This window comes from Bison bison, unplaced genomic scaffold (genome assembly GCF_000754665.1).
Source record: "Bison bison bison isolate TAMUID 2011002044 unplaced genomic scaffold, Bison_UMD1.0 scf7180017864043, whole genome shotgun sequence".
NCBI lineage: Eukaryota > Metazoa > Chordata > Mammalia > Artiodactyla > Bovidae > Bison > Bison bison.
The window spans coordinates 7,693,476-7,711,888 of NW_011494615.1; the positions used below are offsets into that span (position 1 = coordinate 7,693,476).

An 18,413-nucleotide genomic window follows, 5' to 3' on the forward strand; every position below is an offset into this window, starting at 1 on the left:
AGGAGTACATCAAGGCTGTATATTGTCACCCTGCTTATTTAACTTATATGCAGAGTACATCATGAGAAACGCTGGGCTGGAAGAAGCACAAGCTGGAATCAAGATTGCCAGGAGAAATATCAATAACCTCAGATATGCAGATGACACCACCCTTATGGCAGAAAGTGAAGAGGAACTAAAAAGCCTCTTAATTAAAGTGAAAGAGGAGATTGAAAAAGTTGGCTTAAAGCTCAACATTCAGAAAACGAAGATCATGGCATTGGTCCCATCACTTCATGGGAAATAGATGGGGAAACAGTGGACACAGTTAAGCTTATAGAGCCCATTTTCCTATATGACGATTTCAAGGCTGAAGCTGGATGTGTCTGCCTAGCTGGGTCTTCCTCCTTCCTCTTAATTTCAGGTTTTCCTCAGTTTCCATTGTTTTTTAGTTTGTTGTTGTTGTTTAGTTGTTTAGTTGCTTAGTCACGTCTGACTCTTTGTGACCCCATGGACTGTAGCCCACCAGGTTACCCCATGGACAGCCCACCTCTGTCCATGGGATTCTCCAGGCAAGAACACTGGAGTGGGTAGCCATTTCCTCCTCCAGGGGATCTTCCCAAACCAGAGATCAAACCCCGTCTCTTGCATCTCTAGCATTGACAGGCAGATTCTTTACCATTAAGCCACCTGGAAAGCCCTTTGCTTCTAAGTCACCTTAAAAAAAAAATTTATATATTTACTTGGTTGTACTGGGTCTTAGTTGCAGCATGCAGGATCTTCAGTCGCAGCATGCTAACTCTTAGTTGGGACATGTGGGATCTAGTTCCCTGACCAGGGATCACACCCAGGGCCCTTGCATTGGGACTAAGGGGTCTTAGCCACTGGACCCCCAGGGAAGTCCCCCCTAAATCACTTTCAATTTTCGCTCACAAGTTTTCCGTATCTTTTGGTTATTGAAAGCCACTAAAATGTCATCCCTGGAGAAGGGAATGGCAGTCCACTCCAGTATTCTTGCCTGGAGAATTCCATGGACAGAGGAGCCCGGCGGGCTACAGTCCATGGAGTAGCACAGAGTTGGACACGACTGAGTGACTCACACTTTCACTTTGACTTTCAAAATGTCATCAAATACAAACTCTGCACAGGAGAGCAAAGTTGACTGATTTAGAGGGCTGGACGGTGGGTGTGTTTCCTCCTGTATCCATCCCTGGCAACCTCAGGTGACATGAACTTAACTCTGGGTCCTGCCAGGGAACTGAGTTTCCTCCTCTTTCTTCTCCCCACATCTCTCTGCATGCTCAAATCCCAGCTAATCTTTTTGCCCCTTGGTAATCAGGAATGGGGGCCTTCTATCCTACAACCTAATTTGTGGGGCACTTGTCATGAGGGATCCCCTCTGTTTATACCTGTTGTTTTGGAAGGTCAACAACTGAAAATGTCTTTGTCGCTTTATAGTAAATCCCCTATGTATGAACGAGTTTCATTCCAAGAGCACGTTCCTAAATCTAATTTGTTCCTAAATCCAATGAAGTTAGCCCAAGTACCCAACTAACACAATTGGCTGTATGGTACTATACTATAATAAGTTTATAATACTTTCCACACAAATAATACATTAAAAAAACAAACACAAAAAAGAAAACGTGTTCAGTCTTACAGTACAGTGCCTAACAACTGGCACACGGGGGTTGGCATCAAGCGAACAGGCAAGAGGAGCAACTGACTGGAGAAGGGAGATGAGGTGGGAGATGGCGGAGCTGAAGAATCGTCAGCAACAGGGGACAGAGTACAGGCTTTGATTTCATCCATGCCTGATGTTGATGGTACAGGTTCTGGCTCCTTGCTGGATCAATTCTGTCTGTTGTCGTTCAGTTGCTCAGTCGTGTCCGACTCTCTGTGACCCCATGGACTCCAGGTTCCCTGTCTTTCACCATCTCTCGGGATTTGCTCAAAGTCATGTCCATGGTGTTGGTGATGCCACCCAGTGATCCCCTCCTCTGTCGCCTCCTTCTCCTCCCGCCTTCAATCTTTTCCAGCATCAGGATCTTTTCCAGTGAGTCGGCTCTTTGCATCAGGTGGCCAAAGTGTTGGCGCTTCGGTTTCAGCCTCAGTGCTTCCAGTGAATATTCTGGGTTGATTTCCTTTAGGATTGACTAGTTTGATCTTCATGCTGTCCAAGGGACTCTCAAGACTCTTCTTCAGGACCACAGTTTGAAAGCATCAGTTCTTTGGTACTTGGCCTTCTTTATGGTCCAACTCTCACATCCGTACATGACTACTGGAAAAAATCATAACTTTGACTATACAAACCATTGTCAGCAAAGTAATGTCTCTGCTTATCAATACTGTCTAGGTTTGTCATAGACAAACAATTCTGTCTACCCTCTTGGAAAATGATCCAGTGATATCTAGGTCGTAGCCCTTTTGTTCTCATCATAGATGACAATGCTAGCACTGGATTGCATTCTGAACAGCTCCTGCAGCCTTTGTGAACTGTTCTACATTTGGGTCCCATGCCTCGAAAACTAAACAGTGGCTCCTCAAATAAAGCAAATGCCCTTGCCATTTCCCTGCATTGTGAATCTTTTCAGTTCTTCAGTTTCTTCATCTTTCTCTTGCTTCTCTTCATCCTTTCTCTGGGCACATTCACATCTTTGATAGTCCACAACTTGAAGGTTCGTATGTAGGGGACTTTGGAGCTTACAGGGTGAGATGATTATCCTGGAGCAAGTATCTGCACGCTGCGGTAGGGGCCCCCTGCCTGTTGTGGTAGATCAGTGCCATTGGCACACGGCCGTTTATGCACTGTCTAGGGTGCTCGGGCACCACAGTAACGTCCTCGAGTAGCTGAGACAGAGACTTACGGCCCAGAAGCCCCTGGTGTTTACTGTCTGGCCCTTAATTGAAGAAGTTAGCAGACTCCTGCTCCAGGAAAATCAGTGTTCCTCGGAATCTCACTTCGACTTCTTCTGTGTGTCTTTCAAGCCCTTTTCTGTATGTTTCTCCTCTCACCTGCCCCGCCTCTCCTTTCCCCTCCTTGGCAATGATAGAGAACTTGAATATACGCTTTGTTGCCAGCATTTTGAGCCCTCACAAGGTGCCAGGTATCATGTATCGGCTCAGGGATTCCTCATGCAGCCCAGTGGGGAAGGCACACCCGCCTCTGACAGACAGACAGACGGTTTACAGGTGGAGCCACATGGATGAGAAGAGGCAGAGCTGAGATTTGCACAAGGGCTCTTGGGCCTTTGATGTCTGTGCCTGTGACCGCAGCGCTGAGCTGCCTTGCCAATGTGGAGCTTGTCTCTCTTTCTCTAAAAAGCAAACCAAATTATGTGTATGCATGAATTACAATCCTGTTTAAAATACCCTCCTATATTTTACTGTAATAGAATGATGTTAATGGATAAACGAAGCTTGAAAAAGTAAGTGAAGATCAACGATGTCAGCTTGGGCATGGCCAGAAAAGAACTCGGGGTGCAGAGGCTGTGAGCCCACTTTGTTGCTACAGCTGACCTTTAAGTTAGCTCTGAACTTCTTGGCAGCCAGATGATGAAGGAAGACACAGCCATATAAGTACCTGTTTTTTTCTTTTTGGCTGTGTTGTGCAGCCTGTGGGATCTTAGTTCCCCAACCAGGAATTGAACCTGTGCCCCCTGCATTGGGAGCACAGAGTCTTGAGCACGGGACCACCAGGGAGGTCCCTATAAACAGCTCTTAATTAAAAGGAGGAAAAAGAAAATGAGGAGGAATGTACCTTGCCAGTATTTACGGAGCTTTTCTTAAGATTTATTTCATTTATTTTCAAAGGGGCTGCTGATCAGGATCAGGTCATCAGGGTATCAGGATCAGTCTCCCAAGGAGCGTGTCCTGCTCTGAGTGGAAACACCTCCTTTTTCAGGATGGCTTCATGCCCTCTGAAGCCCTTGGTACTGGCTGCTACTGCCTGTTTTGCTTCTCCTTAAGAGCATTTAAAAGACAGTGTATTCTTTTGGCTGTGCTGGGTCTCTGTTGCCATGCACAGGCTCTCTCTGGCCGTGGCGCACAGGCTTCTCATCGCGGTGGCTTCTCTTCTTGCGGAGCGCAGGCTCGAGGGCACGCAGGCTTCAGGAGTGGTGGCCCATAGGCTTAGCCGCCTCATGCCGTGTGGAATATTTCCAGAATAGGGATTGAACCCATGTCTCCTGCTTTGGCAGGTAGATTCTTAACCACTGGACCACCAGAGAAGTCCCATAACATTTTTATGTTATTTTATTTGCCGTACCTGGAGGCATATAGAATCCTATTTCTCCGACTAGGGCTTGAACCTGTGTCCCCTGCATTGGAAGCATGGAGTCTTACTCACTGGACCCCCCGGGAGGTCCCCGTTTTGCTGTTTGAACCCACACCATGACGGTATAGTCAGAGGGATTCTTGCTGAGAAAGCCGTCACGCATTAAGCTTTTAGACGGTGACGGTGGTATTGGGTTCCTCTGCATCACTCCCCACCCCTCCCCACACCCCGACTGTGTCCACAGGCGTCCTGGAGCTGCCAGCAATTCTGCAAACAGCCTGCTCTCTGAGCAGCGCTCTCCACCTGTCTCGCCTCCTTGACCAGTGCCTTTCTGTCTAGAGCCGCCTCCGGTAACCCCTCCGGGGAAGCTCCGTTAACCTCCTCTCCCGGCTTCCCTCAGGCTGGACACCTGTTTTCTGGGGGCTCACGGTTTCTTTTTCTTTTAACTTTTTATTTTGGAGTTTAACAATTACTAGCAATGTTGTGATAGTTTCAAGTACACAGCAAAGGGACTCAGATATACATGGATCCATTCTCCCCCATTCTCCCCTGCCAGCCAGGCTGCCACATAACATTGAGCAGAGTTCCCTGTGCTGTACAGCAGGTTTTTCTTGGTTATCCATTTTAAATATAGCCGTGTATACGTGCTAATTCCAGACTCCCTAACTATCCCTTCTTGGGGGCTCTCGGTTTCTTATGCTCATGTTCAAAGACAACATATTCCTTGTATCACAGAAGTTTGTTTTGTGTTGTGTGCTGAAATTTTTATTGAATTTTAATTGAAATTTTTATTGAATTTTAATTGAAATTTTTATGTTTGGGCAGTTCTTAAATTTTTGTAAAATTGTGAGCTGTAACACACACACATTAATGTGCAGTGAAGGAAGCATTGTGGAGAGAACAGCCACGACCACCCAAGATGGGAAATGCACACCAGGACCCTAGAAGCTTCCTGATAATGCTCTACTTTTTCTTACTGTCCTGACTTTCATGACCATCAGCTTCTTGATTTTTTTTACACTTCTACCAACCAACTATCCGCACACCCACACGTATAGTTTGGTTTTGACTGGTTTGGATTTTCTGTTCGGGAAGTTGTATTATATGTATTTTTTAGTGTCATGCTTCCTTCATTAAACTCTATACCTCTAAGATTTTTTTCTAATATTTATTTATTTATTCATTTGTCTGCATTGGGTCTTACTTGTGACTCACAGGCTTAGGTTTTTATGCTGAGTTGCTCTTTAGAAAATGAGTTTTGAGGATCAAGTGTAGGAGATATTTAGGGGGAGGGGACCCCTAAGCCTCGTTGTCTCAGAGAGGCTCGAGGAGTTTCTCCAAACCACAGTTTGCCTTAGAACGTTGGAGTCTTCTGATTTTTTCCCCTCCTCTTTTTTAAACTTGCAGGTTGAAAATGAATATGGCAGCTACCTCTCCTGTGATTACGACTACTTGCGTTTCCTGCAGAAGCGTTTCCACGACCACCTGGGTGAGGATGTGCTTCTGTTCACCACGGACGGGGTGAATGAGAGGTTGCTGCAGTGTGGGGCGCTCCAGGGGCTCTACGCCACCGTGGACTTCAGCCCAGGTTGGTGTCTGCAGAAACCCAGCTCGGCGGGCGGACCTGGGCCTTCTACTCAGTCAATTGCTCTAAGCAGCTATTGTTTAAGTGGCATGGGCATATTGAATAGGATTTCCCAAATTTTCCTTTATTTGTAACGGTGAAATAGAATACTTGATAAAGCACCCTTGATGGCGGAGATGGTTTGATGTCAGCTGGGTTGGCCCTTAGGACACAGGCTCTGTTTCCAGCCCTGGCGGAGCTGGCTGCAGCCTGGAGTCCTGTTTTCTTAGGGGCTGCTGCCAGGGGTTCCCCTACCTGGAGGAGCACCACCTTTCAGGCTGTGTCTGGGATGTGCTGTTCTTGTCTGCACCTGCCCCCTCACCACCCCCATCCCCTCAAGTCGTGGCTGGATGCTTGGGCTGGGTTGAGGCCACTGTGAACTCTGAGGTCAGCTCTGGAGTGCAGAGAACATGCCTGGCACTTCCATCTTCTTTCTGTATAACTCATAACACTGGGAACTGTGATGGGCCGGAGGTGGTTTGGTAGATGCTGCAAAGAATCGTCTTTCCTGACGCATTCATGCTGCGTGAGCCACTGAGGTTCTGCCCATGAAGGCATGGCTGGGGTGCTCAGGGTGCAACGACATTAAGAGGTCTTCACGTGGGTTCAGAACGGCTTTTATAAAAGGCATCACGGCTAAGTGCAATGTGATCCTGAAAAGGGTCCTGGACTTTTTTTTCTGTTTGTTTTGGTTGTTGTTATTATGAAGGACATTATTGAGACGATTGAAATCTTTGAATAAAGCCTTTAGATAATGATATTCTATCCATGTTAATTTCCTATTTTTTTTTTTTTTTGTATCATTGTGTTGTATTTATTTAAAGAATGCTCTTGCTCTTTAGGGGATACATGCTGAAGTATTTAAGGGTAAAGGACCATCCTGTCTACAACTTATTCTCAAATGGCTCAGAAAAAAAAATGTGCATATTTATATAGAGAGGAAAAAACCAATGAATTGGTAAAATGTTAACAATTGGGGAACCTGGGTGAAGGGAAAATAAGTTCTTTGTATTATTCTCACAGTTTTCCTATAAATTTGGAATGATTTCAAAATAAAACGTTACCCCACTCGTCCATAAGATCAGCTCTTCAAGTAGCATAAAGACCCCACTGTTGTCCTGTCTGAGGGAGGAGACACACATCCAGCATTGCCTTCTGTAGAGAAGGATGTTCAGACTGAAGTTGCATTTTTTAAAAAATTCTTCTCTGCTACGAACAAAGAGATAACTGGCTCCGAGTGAACTGAGTGTTTCTAGAAACATGGTACATTGCTCAGATCAATTGGTGATGAAGTTAAGTCATCTACAAAGGGCTGCACAGGAAGTGGCATGCTGGTTTCCTCCTGTTTTGGCACATTTCCTAACACAGCGATGAAAAAGCACAGCACTTTTCTGTTGGGAGGAACAAATTGAGGATTATCACAAGTTAGTTATGTTATTTGTATGTGGGGTGACAGCATGGTTGCTACCGCTGTGGGTTCAAGGACAGACACTCAAGGCCAGTGTGCCTGGGGCAGGGGGGATGGTGGCGGCTTCATTTCCTGGAGTGGGAGAGGAGCAGTGCCTGGGGTCAGATCCCAGGAGAGGCTCTTGAGAGCAGGTTTCAAGATCTGAAGCCAAAAAAAAAACAAACACCAAGTAACCCAATTAAGAAATGGAGAAGAGTTCTAAATAGACATCTTTCCAAAGAGGACATGCAAATGGTCAAAAGCACATGAAAAGAGGTTCAACATCACTAATATTAACAATTACAGAAATGTAAGTCAAAACTATCATGAAGTATCACCTCACACCAATCAGAGTGGCCATCATCTAAAATTTACAAGCAGTAGATGCTGAGAAGGTGTGGAGCAAAGGGAATCCTCTTACACTGTTGGTGGGAATGTAAGTTGGTAACAGCCATTATGGAGAACAGTATAGAGTTTCCTTAAAAACTAAAACTACCATACGATCCAGCAATCCCACTCCTGAGGTTAGAGCAAAAGAAAACTAGAATTCAAAAAGATGCATGCGCCCCCAGCATGAAGCTCAGCACTGTCTACAATAGCCAGGACACACGAGCAACCTAAATGCCCATCAGCAGAGGAATGGATAAAGCAGACGTAGTGCACACGTGCAGTGGGATATTAGCCATGAAAGAGTGAAATAATGCCATATGCAGCAACGTGGATGAACCCAGAGATTGTCATACTGAGTGAAGTAAGTCAGGTTCAGAGAGACAGATGGCACATGATATCACTTATATGTGGAATCTAAAAAAAAGGGGGGGTATACATGAACTTACAAAAGAGGAATAGAGTCACAGATGCAGAAATCAAACAGGGTTATCAGGGGATAAGGCGGGAGGAGGGGTATGCAAGAAAAGAACCTAAAAAAAAAAAATAAGAGAGTAGATCTATGTATATGTGTAACTGATTCGCTTTGCTGTATACCTGAAACTGTCAAAACACTGTAAATCAACTATACTCCAATAAAAATTTTTAAAAAAAGATCTAGAAACCACCTAATGCTTAGTTAATAGTGAGAAATTTACAGCCATAAAGGAAATGAAATTCCACTCTTTCTTGATCATCGCTTTCTCTCCTGAGAGCTAGCCTCGCAGAGAAGCCCAAGACTTGTCCGACGGCAAGGGGTTATTTGGAGACTGGGCTGGTGTGCTTGCACCCTGGGACACCTGCTGCAGGACCTGGACAGTGCAGGGTGGGCCAGGGTGTCCTCGACGCTGGCTGGAGAGACGCTGTTCGTGCTCATTACTTCTCTGTGGAGAAACCCTTTCTCTTTTTAGAGGAGATGGGGAGAACAGAAGATGTGGGATGCAAGATGAGACATAGACATCCTAATGGAACACTTCAAAAGACAAAAATTGAGCACAAGTGGTCTGGAGTGGCTTGAGATGTACAAATTAAAATACAGAGTGTACTCTGTGACTCAGGATAGATGTAATTAGAGCACAGTGTGTCCCTTTGATTTGTTAATTTGTTGTTGTTCAGTTGCTCAGTCATGTCCCACTCTTTACGACCCCATGGACTGCAGCACACCAGGCCTCCCTGTTCCTCACCATCTCCCGGACCTTGCTCAAGTGTCTGTCCATTGAGTCGGTGATGCCATCCAACCATCTCATCCTCTGTCGTCCCTTCTCTTCCTGCCTTCAATCTTTCCCAACATTAGGGTCTTTTCCAATGAGTCAGTTCCAAAGGACTGGAGTGGCCAGTGGCCAAAGGACTGGAGCTTCAGCTTCAGCATCAGTCCTTCCAATGAATATTCAGGACTGATCTCCTTTAGGATGGACTGGTTGGATCTCCTTGCAGTCCAAGGGACGCTCAAGAGTCTTCTCCAACACCATAGTTCGAAACCATCAATTCTTTGGTGCTCAGTTTTCTTTATGGTCCAACTCTCACATCCATCCATGACTACTGGAAAAACCATAACTTTGACTAGACAGACCTTTGGCAGCAAAGTAACGTCTCTGCTTTTTAATATGCTGTCTAGGTTGGTCAACTTTTCTTCCAAGGATCAAGCATCTTTTCATTTCATGGTGGCAGTCACTATGTGCAGTGATTTTGGAGCCCAAAAAATAAAGTCAGCCAATGTTTCCACTGTTTTCCCATCTATTTGCCATGAAGTGATAGGACCAGATGCTGTGATCTTAGTTTTTTGAATGTTGAGTTTTAAACCAGCTTTTTCACTCTCCTCTTTCACTTTCATCAAGAGGCTCTTTAGTTCTTCACTTTCTGCCATAAGGGTGGTGTCATCTGCATATCTGAGGTTATTGATATTTCTCCTGGCAATCTTGATTCCAGCTTGTGTTTCTTCCAGTCCAGCGTTTCTCATGATGTACTCTGCATATAAGTTAAATAAGCAGGGTGACAATATACAGCCTTGACGTACTCCTTTCCCAATTTGGAACCAGCCTGTTGTTCCATGTCTGGTTCTAATTTGGGCACTGTGATGCATATGGTGCTGTGGAGGCTACCAGGAAGTATGTTCAAAGCAGGGTCGTTGTGTAGGGAGCAGCTCGGTCAACCAGATACCTGAGTGAAGAGAGCTGCACACCAGCCATGTGTCTAGGCTCTGGGGCCACAGAGGAAGCACAAGGCCTGTGTCATGATCTCCCAGAGGAATGCAGTCAGGAGAGGCCCAGACACTGTTCACAAAGGAAACATCATTCTGTGGTCCCCACAGTCTATCAAATGTATGGTCTGAGTCCCCACCTGAAGCAGTCCTCACCTGAGGCTGGCTTGGAGGTGTGCAGGCCCATGGGGGTATGAGGGAGGGCAGGGAACCTGAGGCTCAAGTCCTGCAAAGGAATCTGTGTTTTTTTTTTCATTTTATTAATTTATTTTCAACTGTGCTGGGTCTTCGTTGCTGAACATGGGCTTTCTCTGGTTGCAGCAAGCGGGGGCCCCTGTTCGTTGTGGTACCCGGGCTTCTCATTGAATGGCTTCTCCTGTTGTGGGCTCTAGGTGCATGGGCTTCAGGAGTGGCAGCACATGGGCTCAGTAGGTGTGGCACAGGGACTTAGTAGCTCTGCCTCATGTGGGATCTGCCCAGACCTGGGATCGAACCCATGTTCCCTGTATTAGCAGGTGGATGCTTATCCAGTGTGCCACCAGGGAAAGTCCTCTTTTTTAAGAAATGAATTTATTATATACTTGGCTGCACCAGGTCTTAGCTGCAGCACTCAGGATCTTTCGTTGTGGAGCACAGATTCTCTGTGGTGTGCATGGGCTCAGCTGCTCTTCTGCACGTGGGATCTTAGTTCCCCAACGAGGGGTCAAACCCATGTCCCCTGCATCGGCAGGTGGAAGTCCCTGCAAGGCTGATTCTTAACTACTGGACCCACTTCCTTTGGGAAGTCTCCAAAGGAATCTTTTTTCTTGAACCTGTCACTCCCACGGCTGACCTCTCTCCTCTTTCTCGTTCAGGTACCAACCTCACCGCTGCTTTCATGCTCCAGAGGAAATTTGAACCCACAGGACCCCTGGTAAGAGTCAGGGGTGAGGCGTGGGGAGACCACTTGGTTGTACAGACTTCTTTTCTGCTCTTGGGGGAGAGTGATGAGGTGCTGTGAAGGGTGGGAGTGGATTCTTGGTTTCTGGGTCTGGGGTCAGAACTGATGGGGCTGTAGAGACCACCTTCTGGACGCATGGGCAACAGCTGAAGCAGTACTACTGCTCAAGACTAAGGCTCTGCACTGGACGGGGGACTAAGCCCATGTGCTGCAACTAGAGAAGCCTGCTCGCCGCAGTGAAGACCCAGTGCAGCCAAATCATTAAAGAAAGAAAGAAAAAGAAATACAATTGATTTTTTTTTAATGCAAAAAAAAAAAAAGCAGAGCTTAATGAGGCGGGATGTTCACCATGGTCCCCATTCTGCCCCCTCCAGAATGGATCCTAGTTCTCCTACCAGGGATCAAACCCACATCCCCTGGATTGCAAGGCGGATTCTTAACCATTGGGCCACCAGGGAAGTCCCAGGCTCTGCACCCTGGCATAGCTTTAGGACCTTTAGTCCTCGTGGCAGCTCTCATAAGTGGTGTTATGAGAGCTCGTTCTTTTCAGTGAGACTCAGACTATGTCACTTGCCCATGCCTGTATAGCTGGTGAGTGGCAGGGCCAGGATCTGAGCTCAGGTCTGTGTTTCTTGAGAGCTCTTTGTGACAGAGCTGCTCTGCCTTCAATCTACTTAGAAATCACATAGGAGTCTTGTGAAAATGCAGACACTGATTTACTGGGTCTGGGGAAGGGGCACTGAGTTTCTGACAAGCAGCCAGGAGATGTGGGGATGTAGGGTTGCTGACCGCTCTGGGAGTTGCAGGGCTCTGTGGCATCTCCGTAGACGGCTGGGAGGCAGAGACGGCAATGAGGTCCTGGCAGGGGTGCTCAGCCCATCAATGAATGTGTCCCTCTCTCCACTTCCCTTCCCCCCGCAGTTGTTGTTGTTACTTGGCCCCACGTAAGGGGTGTCTTCCCCGCAGCAGGTCAGGCTGCCCTGCCTGTGCACCCACCTTGGTACAAAGCAGCCTTTTCTGAACCTGGCCTCTGCTTCCTGAGTCATGCAGAACCCATGTTCACAGACACTGAGTGGAGCTGTTTCCTGCAGCCTGAGACAAGAAGTCCCCAGAACACACCCAGATTTCTCTTTTCTTCTGTAGACAAGGGCGTGGCAGGGTCATGCCCAACAGAAACACCAAGCACTAGAATATTTGGACAATATTTCTACAACACATTAAGTCAGTCTGAGATCTAAAGAATGTCTGTATGTCACTTTGCTGTACAGCAGAGATTGGCACAACATTGTAAATCAACTATTCTTCAATTAAAATAAGTCAACCTGAGATCTGAAAATCTGGATTCACACAAAGGGTGAATTTGGTGCTAATGATTTCATAAACATATTTTGTCATCTGACTCTTTTGCCCAGCAAACTTTCCTCCCGTATTCAAACTGGGGATTGGTTAATAAGATTTTGATGCAGGTACAGCTTTTCAGGAACACCTGCTTTGTCCACACCTGAGACCTGAGCTTAGGCAATGCTATTATGAAATGTCCTCATTGGTCCCCCAGTTCCCAGCAAAGCAGTGAATGTCAGCTGCCCCCTCTTCCTGTTCTTCAGTGGATAACCTAGGGCAGTAGTTACTGGGAAGCCCAGCACGTGAAGGTTTAAGTCTGTCCTAAGCTCCATATCTCTTTCTTTTTAGGTCAATTCTGAATTCTACACCGGATGGTTAGATCACTGGGGCCAGCGTCATTCCACAGTCAGCTCCAAAGCAGTGGCTTTCACCCTTCATGATATGCTTGCTCTCGGAGCAAATGTAAACATGTGAGTGTTAATTTTTGGAGGGAAGGGAGTCCTCTGTAGCTGTGGGCTCATGATGAAGCTGTGGGCTCATGGTGAAGCTGTGGGCTCATGGTGAAGCTGTGGGCTCATGATGAGCTGTGGGCTCATCTGTTCTCTTGTTTCCTTGTAGGTACATGTTTATAGGTGGCACCAATTTTGCCTATTGGAATGGTAAGAGCGATTTAACATTTGTTTGTAGAATCTAATGGTAGAATGTTTCTGGTGCTTGATTTTGTCCATACCATGGCCATTGGTGATTCTTCTGTCTTGGTTTGTCTTCTCCTAAATTTTCTAATATGTAAGATTGCCTATATAATATTAAAAAATCACTTTCATCTTTTATTTATTAGGAAGAGAGAAATGTTGAATTTACTTTTCTATTGAGAATAATTTTTTAAAATTGAGTATGCAGGTGTCATGAAATAATCAGTGTTATATGAATGAGTAGCATTAGGCTGCTTCTGAATTACCCTTCTATACTTGTTTTAGATGTTCAAAAGTTACTTTCTACAATTTACTTCAACATTTTAATTTAATTTACAAATGTGTAAGAATCATAGAAGTGGAATTTTTTTCCCTATGTAAATTTTAATTTTTCTAGGTTTTCTTTATTTTCTTAATTTTATTGAAGTATAGTTGCTTTACAGTGTATTTCAGGTATACAGCAAAGTGATTCAGATATATAGATAGATAGATATAGATACAGATATATATATTTCTTTTTCAGACTCTTTTCCCTAATATGTTACTATAAGATATCGAGTCTCTGGCTATACAGTAGGTCAAAAAATCATTTTTCTTTTATTTGGTCACACTTTATGGCATGTGAGATCTTAGTTCCTTGACCAGGGATCAAACACATATCCCGTGCATTGGAAGCATGGAGTCTTAACCACTGGACTGCCAGAGAATTCCTACAAAATCATTTTTCTTTAAAAAAACTTTAAGGGCTGTAGGTTGTGCATTTAGAAACTATTGTTTAAAATCAAGCTAACTGGGCAAGTCGTAGTCTCTGGCTATAACTTACTTGTTCATATATTCTGGTCTTTTTTCTCTTTCTTTTTTAAAAAACATTTTGTTGAGGCATAATTCACATACCCTAAAGCTGATGATTTTTAAAATATATGATCTAGTGGTGTTTAGTTTAGCACAAACTTGTGCAGCCATTACCACCATCTAATTCCAAAACATTTTCATTACCCCCCAAAGAAACCTCATACCCAAGAAATGCCCCACTGCCCTTCTCCCAGCTCTTGGCCACCACTCTTTGTCTGTTCTGGACACTTAGTACAAGTAGAACCACACAATATATGGTCTTTTGTGTCTAATTTCTTTCATTCAGCATAATCTTCTCAAGGTTCATCCGTATTATAGTGGGTGTCAGCACTTCATTCTTTCTTATAGAGAAATAATACTCTATTATGCAGATATACTACATTCAGTTTCTCCATTCATCAGTGATGGACATGTGGGTTGTCTCACCTCTTTTGGCCATTATGAATAATGTTGCTATGCACATTGACGTGTAAGTATTTGTTTGAGTCTCTGTTTCAGTTCTTCTGACTGCACACCTAGGATTGGAATTGCTGGTTCACATGGTAACTAACTCTATTTTTAGAGTTAGAGGAACTGCCACAGTTTTTTTCCAAAGCAAATACACCATTCCTATATTTCCTATATGGTTTTTTTTTTTTTTTTTTTTGGCCACACTACTTGGCATGTGGGATCTTAGTTCCCTGACCAGGGATTGAACCCTCGCCCCCTGCAGTGGAAACAGAGTCTTAACCACTGGACCATCAGGAAGTCCCTCCATGGTCTTTTTTGGGGGTAGGAAAAATCATGATAAAATTCTCTGAGTTTACTTGGTCTGATAACCCCTTAGTGCTTTGCTGCTGATCCTGGGCCCAGAAACCTGTGTGTCTACCATGGACCTGTTTTTTAGCCACAGAGGAGGTCATAAACAAGATCACAGCTGCAAGGTTAACATTCTGACGTGTGAGTCGTGCCATAGGCCTGGCCACTGCTGGCTGTGAGATGTCTGGGGGCTTTGTTGGGAGCTTCAGATGCCCTGCGGATCCAGTGCAGGGATATCTGCTGGGGTTGCTGAGAGAGTAAATGGGGAAAGTCCTTTGTAGACACCAAGGTGCTTAGTGAGGGCCACCTGCAGGAAGAAACCTTGCATCTGGAGGGCCACCTCTGTGTCACTTAACAGTTGGCTGTAATGTGCTTCTTTATTCACCACCTCCACAAATCCATGAGAACTTCTCACAGGAGAAGGCCTTCTGTAGTAACTCGCGGCATGGTTTTGTCTTCCAGGAGCCAACATACCCTACCAACCACAGCCCACCAGCTACGACTATGATGCCCCCCTGAGCGAGGCCGGGGACCTCACTGAGAAGTATTTTGCTCTGCGGGATATTATTCAGAAGGTGAGTGCTTTGTACATGCTCCAGGGGCTGGTCTTGGACCAAGCCTGCCTGGGACTCAGGATGCTCTGTAGACATCTTCCTGCAGCCTTTGTGTGTAAAAGGATGGATGAATAGAGGCATCAGCTAGACTTGACCTCAAGTCCTGGCCCCACCCAGTTAAGAGGGAGCCTGTCAGCAAGTCAGGCCACAGCACGCGGTTGTGTTGTAAAGATTAGAGAGAACATAGGTAAAGCCTCGGGAATAGCCCTTGCACATACGCTGTCCAGTAAGTGTTAGCCATTACTATTATTTATACTAAAGGTATAAATGTGTGTCCACATAAATAGCTGAAGTGTGCGGGAGAGAAAATCTATGGGCATCGTGAACACAGGGCAAGTGTGAGCTGTCAGCAGAGCTTCATTTTTCTGCTTTGGAGCAAGTGATTGCTATTTCCTCCTGGCCTGACACCTGAACACTTAGTCCTGCTAGCGTTGTGACCTTTTGAAGCATCTAACGCACCCAGGTGGGGTTTCCTGTCTCTGTGTGGCTTTTAAAAAAAAACCCACAGTTTTTCTGCTCAGTCACCTGCGTTTTGAAGTTAAAAAACAAAGGTTTTCTGCCTATAAATGGTATAAACTTTTTTTTTGTTTTCAACATAGTCTCAATTTATGCCTAAGTGTTAACGTTAATATTATGAAATACTTTAAGCCTATTAAAAAGTAGAGTCAATACCTAACTACTCAGGGTTTGTTCATTTCATCTGCATTTTCAGATGTGTGGTTAGAATGTTGCTCGTGTAATTTTTATTGTGGGTTTAATCTCTAGAATTTAGAGTGATGACTCCCAAGTTCTGTCTTGTACATTTGTTCTCCATTTCAAAGCTCTCTGTTCCTATCTTTATTGTTTCCTTCCTTTATTTGAAGCTTAGCTTTTTAAACCAGACTTTGTTCTTTTGTAATATAAATACTCAAGTCTGTACCTTTCCTTCAAGTACTGCTATGGCTCCATCTCGTAAGTCTTGATATATAATATATTTATTATTATTTGCTTTTAAACATGCTTATTTTGACTTCTCTTTGGCCCTTCAAATGTTCAGAAGTGAGGTTTTAAAATATTAAACACAAGTATTTTTCTAGTCTGATGGTTTCTCACATAGCTGCATTCTGGTTAGAGAATGTTTTGAGTATAATACCAATCCCTTGAAATTTATTGAACCTCCTCATACAGCCTGGCTTATACCAATATGAACAAATACTCCATATATTCTTGAAAAGACTGCATGTTTTATAACTGTTGGCTATAATCTGTATACATGTTCATTTGATTAAGCTCATTAATGGTGCTATTGATATCTTTTATGTCCTTCCTAATTTTTGTTAATTTATTCTATTAGTTATTGAGAGAGTTGTGTTTATATATTTCTCCTTGTAGTTCTGTCAGTTTTTGAGGCCATATTATTAGAATGCAAATTGAGAATTAAATCTTTTTGTATCATATGGAAACTATCTCTGATAATGATTTTTGCCTTAGAATCTGTTATGTCTGATACTAATATACTTACCTGCCTTCTTTTATCTGGTGTATCTTTTACCTGGTGTATCTTTGTACCTGTGAAAGATATCCTTCTATATCCTTTCTTAAAAATCATCCCCAAAACCTCTGTCCCAAAACAGAAACAAACTCACAGACATAGAGAACAGACTTGCGGCTGCCAAGGGAGAGAGGGACGGATTGGGAGCGTGGGGTTAGCAGAGAGAAACTGTTGTACATAGCGTGGATAAACAGCAAGGTCTTCCTTTCTTACTGTAGAGCACAGGGAACAAGATTTAATATCTTTGTAACAAACCATAATGAAAAATAATGTATGAGTGTATAACTGACTTGGTTGTGCAGCAGAAGTTAACACAACACTGTAAATCAACTTTACTTCAATAACAATAAAATAAAAACATACATCCTTTGTAAACAGGATATAGCTGGATTTTTAAAAAAATCTCGTTTGGACATTTTGTCTTTTAACTGGTGCACCTGCTCATCATCATTCATTATAATTCTTGATACACATCGATTCATTTCAGCCATCTTGTAATTATGTACTTGCCTACCGTTTGTTTCGTCTTCCTTTCTTACTTTCTTTTGAACTGTTTATTTTTGTTTTCTTATATCACCACCCCCTCCACACCCTAATTTGGATGTTATCGTCTGTATTTTCGTTTCTTTAGGGGTTACCTGATGAAGTGTGAAGTATGCGCACCCCACCCTCCCCAGAAAAGCACAGCTCTTTAATGTAGAGCTCAGTGAATTTATAAAACACAGACTCCTGGAACCAACACACAGTCCCTCAGAAGCTTCCCTCGTGTCCCTTCTAATTACTGACTTTCCCCTGACCTTGATCACCACAAGTTAGCTGTGCTTGTTTTTTGACTTTATATAGATGGGTTCATACAATATGCACTCCTTTATATCTGGCTTTCAAAAAACTTTAACATTCAGTTTGAATTTATAATAATTTAAAATTAATCTATATCTTTACTTCCTTCCTATAACCAGAACTTTATCTCACGTTAACTTCAATTACATCCCTCCTGACTTACATGCTCTGGATGGCGTGTATTTTAGTAGTGGGCTAGTTGTGGATGTGAATCTTCAAAAGAGATTTGTTTTCTCCCCAGTTTATCGCTATGCAACAAATTACCCACAAACTTAGTGGCTTAAAACAACAGATGTTAGGAGCTCCCTGGTTACCTGCTGGTTAGGATTCTGGGCTTCCAGTGTCATGGCCCAGGTTCAGTCCCTAGTTGGTGAATCCCACAAGCTTCGTGGCATGGCCAAATATATATATGATCTCACAGTTTCTGACAGTGAAGAATATAGGGTGGCTTAGCTGTATGTTCTAGCTCATGAATTCTCCCGAGGCTGCAGTGAAAGCTGTTGGCCAAGCAGCAGACTCTAAAGACTTGCGTGGGGCTAAAGGATCCATTTCTCTCTTTCTTTTTTTTTAAATTGAAGTATAGCTGATTTACAATATTATGTTAGTTTCCCGTGTACAACAAAGTGTACAGTTATACATACATACACATATTCTTTTCCATTATGGTTTATTACAGGATACTGAACATAGTTCCCGGTGCTATTTATCTATTATATATATATCAGTTCAGTTCAGTTCAGTCACTCAGTCGTGTCCGACTCTTTGCGACCCCATGAATCACAGCACGCCAGGCCTCCCTGTCCATCACCAACTCCTGGAATTCACTCAGACTCACATCCACCGAGTCAGTGATGCC

General features: G+C 44.0%; 1 protein-coding gene across 1 annotated transcript in view; it reads left to right on the forward strand.

The window, feature by feature from the left end:
• The window catches only part of GLB1 (galactosidase, beta 1), a 104,232-nt gene that overhangs the window by 33,225 nt on the left and 52,594 nt on the right, over positions 1–18,413 (forward strand). Inside the window, exons 7-11 of the mRNA XM_010835584.1 lie at positions 5,663–5,843; positions 10,804–10,862; positions 12,579–12,700; positions 12,849–12,889; positions 15,035–15,147. Coding sequence (XP_010833886.1) covers positions 5,663–5,843; positions 10,804–10,862; positions 12,579–12,700; positions 12,849–12,889; positions 15,035–15,147 — 516 coding nt within the window. The remainder of the gene's footprint in view (positions 1–5,662; positions 5,844–10,803; positions 10,863–12,578; positions 12,701–12,848; positions 12,890–15,034; positions 15,148–18,413) is intronic.